Source organism: Suricata suricatta, chromosome 15, assembly GCF_006229205.1.
Source record: "Suricata suricatta isolate VVHF042 chromosome 15, meerkat_22Aug2017_6uvM2_HiC, whole genome shotgun sequence".
Lineage (NCBI taxonomy): Eukaryota > Metazoa > Chordata > Mammalia > Carnivora > Herpestidae > Suricata > Suricata suricatta.
The window spans coordinates 70,255,921-70,260,350 of record NC_043714.1 but is presented as its reverse complement, the minus strand read 5'-3'; the positions used below and the strand labels follow the sequence as shown (position 1 = coordinate 70,260,350).

The following is a 4,430-nucleotide window of genomic DNA, read 5'->3' as shown; positions in this document are numbered from 1 at the left end:
AAAAAATTTTTTGGAGTATGTCACCAACATTTACAAATTATGCACAAATCTGAATTTTTGGATTCTCTGGAAGACTGAGCAGAATGGACAAGACCAAGCTCACATTTCTGCCTGGCCATGGTGGCTGGTACCAAGGAGCCGTGACCTTTGGGAGCCAAAGCTGGCATTAATTTGCCATGGTTCTGCCTTCTCCGAGTTACGCATGCCACTGTGGTGACTGCTCATTATCATAACAATGCCTTGTCTCGGCTTCATTACACTCACATCTCCAAGGACAGATCTAACCTGTCTTGGGGACCATCCACAGGTTGAGTTGACCATTTGCCAAAAAGTTGTCTGTTTAAAGGAGCTCTTCACTTTCTCCTTCTGGCCCTGAGGTGCCTTCCTTTATATGACCATCAGACCTTGGCCTCTCCTCTGTCTTGCCTTGGGGTCTCGTGAACTCAGACATCATGGCAGCATTTCCGGGAAGACGTTTGGTAGAACACTAGTGAGCTGTGTGTGTAGTGTGTACACATGCATGTGTGCAATGTGTGCATCTGTGAATGTGCATGCGTGTGTGGTGGGGAGGTTGAGTGGTAAACATGTACCTGGACAACGCAATTCCCTGTGCACTTAAGTTTCAAAAACAGGGCTGCTTCTGATATCTTCCATTTTGGAATTTTCCGTGGACATGAACACTTAAAACCTCTCAGAAGTTCTGAATACTTGTTCAACATTGTTTGTTCCAGTTCTGCAAACCGATGTGACCAGGGATCCCTTGGTAAGTGTGATACCTATTAGAATCTGTGGACCAGTTTTCTTTCCAGAGAAAAGGAAATACACAGGGGCTCATGGGGAGGGGGAGCTAAGAGGCTCTAGTGAGCAAAAGCAGGACCTGAAATACAAAGAGATGGGGCTGTGGGTGGATTGGGAAGCCGGTTTTCTGGGCCTCTGGTGGGAAAAGGTGCACAGAAGAGGCAATTTCAAGGCCTGCACAACCTCTGGGTCCATAAGAGAATAAGATGTGTTGACTGGCACATAGCAAGATCTCCGTGCAGCTTTAGACGTTAGAACGATTACCATGAACTGAGTTCCCTTTTTAACCATCCTGAAGAACAGCTTCAAAAAGGGGAAAGAAATGAGACAGCTTCATCTAGCTGGAAGGGATCTTAGTGGAGGAAGGCTCAGCATTCCTCACCTAGGTGTGGGGAGAAACTATACGACTCTCTAAGCAGTCTCAGAGGTGGGTATGCATGAGAATCCCCCAGCAAAGCTATTAAAAGTGTAGATATTCACCTTCACCTCTCAAGAATCTGACCCCGGTGGTCAGATTGGGCTCAAGGGTAACCTTTTTAACCAACACATCAGCTGACTGTGTAGGTGGTGGGCAAGTTCTCATTGAACACACTGTGGGGCTATTGATGAGTCTGAATAAAGGGGGAAAAAAGAAGGGTGGGAGGATCAAGGATGGTTACTTGGAAAGCAAGAGGCAGATGACTTGGTATGAAAGTTGAAGCATGAACCAATGAGCAAAGAGTAGAGAGTGCTTATAATTAACTGTGAGGCACAGGTAGGATTGTTTGGTGTGAAGTTGTGTGCATAACCCTCATTAAAAACCCACCTCCGGAGATACAGTAGGTTAGCCGAAAATGAGAGACTACACCGTGAACGTGTAATTGGGTGCATATGGAGTCACAGCATGGAGAAGCCTTGATTCAGCACTAAGGGAACAAAGAGGTTCTTGGGTTTATGAGGCTTTGTGTAATTTGTCAGAAGTTAGGCTGCTGCATCATGATGCCTAGTTACCTCTTTTCATCATGCTGGGTCATGTATTTTGGATACATGCTTAGATGATTCAAGCTAAGTGACTATCATTTCAGGTAGAAGCATGAGATCAGAAAGTCCTTGAAAGGAAGTCCTGGGAACCACAAAGGATATGATAGAGCACCAGAAGAGCAAAAGAACAACAGACAGCATGAGGATATTATAAAGACCAAAAGTAAAGAAAAAGCAAAGGCAATTAGAACCCCAGGAAAACCAAAAGCCTCATGGGAAAGGAAATTCAAACGAGTACAATCTCTCATGCTTCAGCAACAATTACTAGTCGGAATATTGTAAATATTGTATAACCAAAAATTATGAAAATGATACTGGAAGATAGGTGGTATTGAGGAGTTAAGTCATCAGCTAACATAGGAACATTGAGAGGTTATCCAAAATTGGTATTTTAAGCCAGGTAAGTTATCATAGAAGACATAGAGTGATAACTACCAGAAGTAAGGAGCTAAAGGGTTAAAAGTGACCATAGTAATGGAACACGGGTGTGTAGAAAGGGATGATTGCAGGCTGCTGGATTTGATTCAAGGTTTCAAAAACCATATTTAAATTTAGAATCGTACTAAAATATCTGGAGCTCTGATGGGTGTTGGTACCCCTGGAGGCATAGGCATCCCACAAAGGGTCTACAGCTAGAAGAATGAAACCATGCTTAGGTCTTTGCTGGTGGCCTTTTCCCCAGCCAGCTATGGACGTGCCTCAAAGATGGAAAAGAGAGCAGGAAGACAGATTCTAGAGGCAAGTGGAATACAGGCATCCCTCTCTCTTCAGGAAGGGTCCAGCCTCTGACCTCTGATCATGGCCTGGAGTAGGGGGGCAGAAACACGGCTGGGGGAAGGGCTATGGGTGAGGGCTAGAGCTGGGGTGCTGGGGGCTGGCCAGAAGGTAGGGAGGGTCTCACTTACGTGCACACACTCCTATTGCGTACCTCGGGCGGTCCCCACTGTAATCGCAGTAGAGGCCCCGGTGGGGGTCACAGATGGCTGCCTCTGTGCAGTTGTCCCCGAGCTGCTGAGCACACATTTTACAGCATTCGCAGCCGTCGGTGATGAGGCTGACCCCCAGCGGGCAGCGGGGCGGAGATGGCGGGCACTCGCATGGCCACTTGCAGAACTGGGGGCGTGAAGACGTGTCCTCCAGTGGCACCGGGGTGAAGGCCATGGCCATGGGGGCTGGAGAGAAGGCCTGTGGGGGGACATCCGAGATAAAGGACTGCCAGGTAGGGGTCTCAAAACCCAAAGGGCTGGCAAGCACTTTCTCGTTTTCATGGTGTTAAAAAAGGACACGTAAAATTATGTCTTCTACCCTGTTTCTGAGAGCCAGACATCGCCTTTCCCTTCAGCAAAGCAAACGGGGACCAAGAAGCCAGGAGGTGAGAGAAGTTAAGCTGATTTCCTCCGCCTCCCTGCTGGAGGAGGTGGTGCCCAGATTGGACGTCGGAACTCTAGTGCCACCAAGCCTCGTGTTTCCTTCCGTTCTCGAGCCCCGCACCATCTTGGAGGGCACTGAGCCCGTCTCCCTTCACGATGGCGAGCGGAGGCTTGGAGGAGCGAATGGCTTCTGATGAGTCAGGTGGCAAGGCGTGGCCCGTGTCCCATTGTCTTTCCTCTGTGGCCTGAAGAGCCACCCTCTTCACTAAGGGTCCCGGGCAGCTTGTGGGGTCAGGTGACTCATATTTGACACCAGGTTTAGCCAGCTGACATTATTGTTATTGCTGCTGTCGGTATTATTTTTCTCTGAGCACTAGGGAAGCCTTCGGGGTGCCATGGCGGCAGGTGTCCACTGTCAGAGCCCGCTGTGGCTGGCTCTCCCTGCCCCTGCAGAGGGGAGTGAGTCCCCTGTTGCTAGCGTCAGGCCTGTAAAGAGGAGTCTCCCCCCGCCCCCACAGGCATCCCAGGGCCCATTCCCATTCCCCACCCCACAGGTTTATCTTCGTCCTGGAAATATGATGGACACAACACCAGGAAGCTGGAAAGGGGTTGGGGACAGGTCCCAAAAGCCATCCCCGTGCTGAGAAACAGGTAGATAGAAGGCGCTGGGGTATCTTTGAGTTTAGGACACACCTGTACCTCTGGGAGCCAGTCACCTTCCCGCGCCCTCTGGCTCCCTCCCCGAACCCTCCCTCTTTACTTGGGAGGAAACTGAGGCCCCACAAGAAATGGAATCGCCTGAGGACGAGAGTGTGCAGCCAGCTTCTGGCCCTTCTCCCACCCCCAAGCCAGTGCGGTCTCTGCCGGGAACATCCTGTCCAGGGCTTTCAACCATGACTCCAGAACTCCAAGGTCAGCAATGGTGGGCCGAGGGCTTCTCTGAGGGGCCAAGGTGGGGATGGTTGGGCCCCGGGCCAGTCCCTGTATCTCTAATGAGCCTTGCTCTCTGGACCTTAGAGATCTGGAACTTAGAGATCTCTCTATCTCGAATCTTCCTCTCTGGAACTTAGAGATCTGCACGTCATCCTCTGAACAGCACATGCTGACAGATTCAGACAGATTCTTTCTACCTTCTCCCGAGGAGGAAGCTGAGGCCCAAAGGGGCAGACGGACATGTTCAGGGAGACTCAGTCTGCATCAGGATCGAGAACAGTGCCTCTTGTAACTCTAACTTCTACACCC

At 49.9% G+C, this 4,430-nt stretch overlaps 1 protein-coding gene across 1 annotated transcript in view; it reads right to left on the bottom strand.

The window, feature by feature from the left end:
• The window catches only part of CCN4 (cellular communication network factor 4), a 15,127-nt gene extending 11,815 nt beyond the window's left edge, over window positions 1–3,312 (bottom strand). The window contains exons 1-2 of the mRNA XM_029923330.1: window positions 3,262–3,312; window positions 2,724–3,003 (exon numbers count right to left, since the gene is read on the bottom strand). Coding sequence (XP_029779190.1) covers window positions 2,724–3,003; window positions 3,262–3,312 — 331 coding nt within the window. The remainder of the gene's footprint in view (window positions 1–2,723; window positions 3,004–3,261) is intronic.
• Window positions 3,313–4,430: the final 1,118 nt, after the last annotated feature.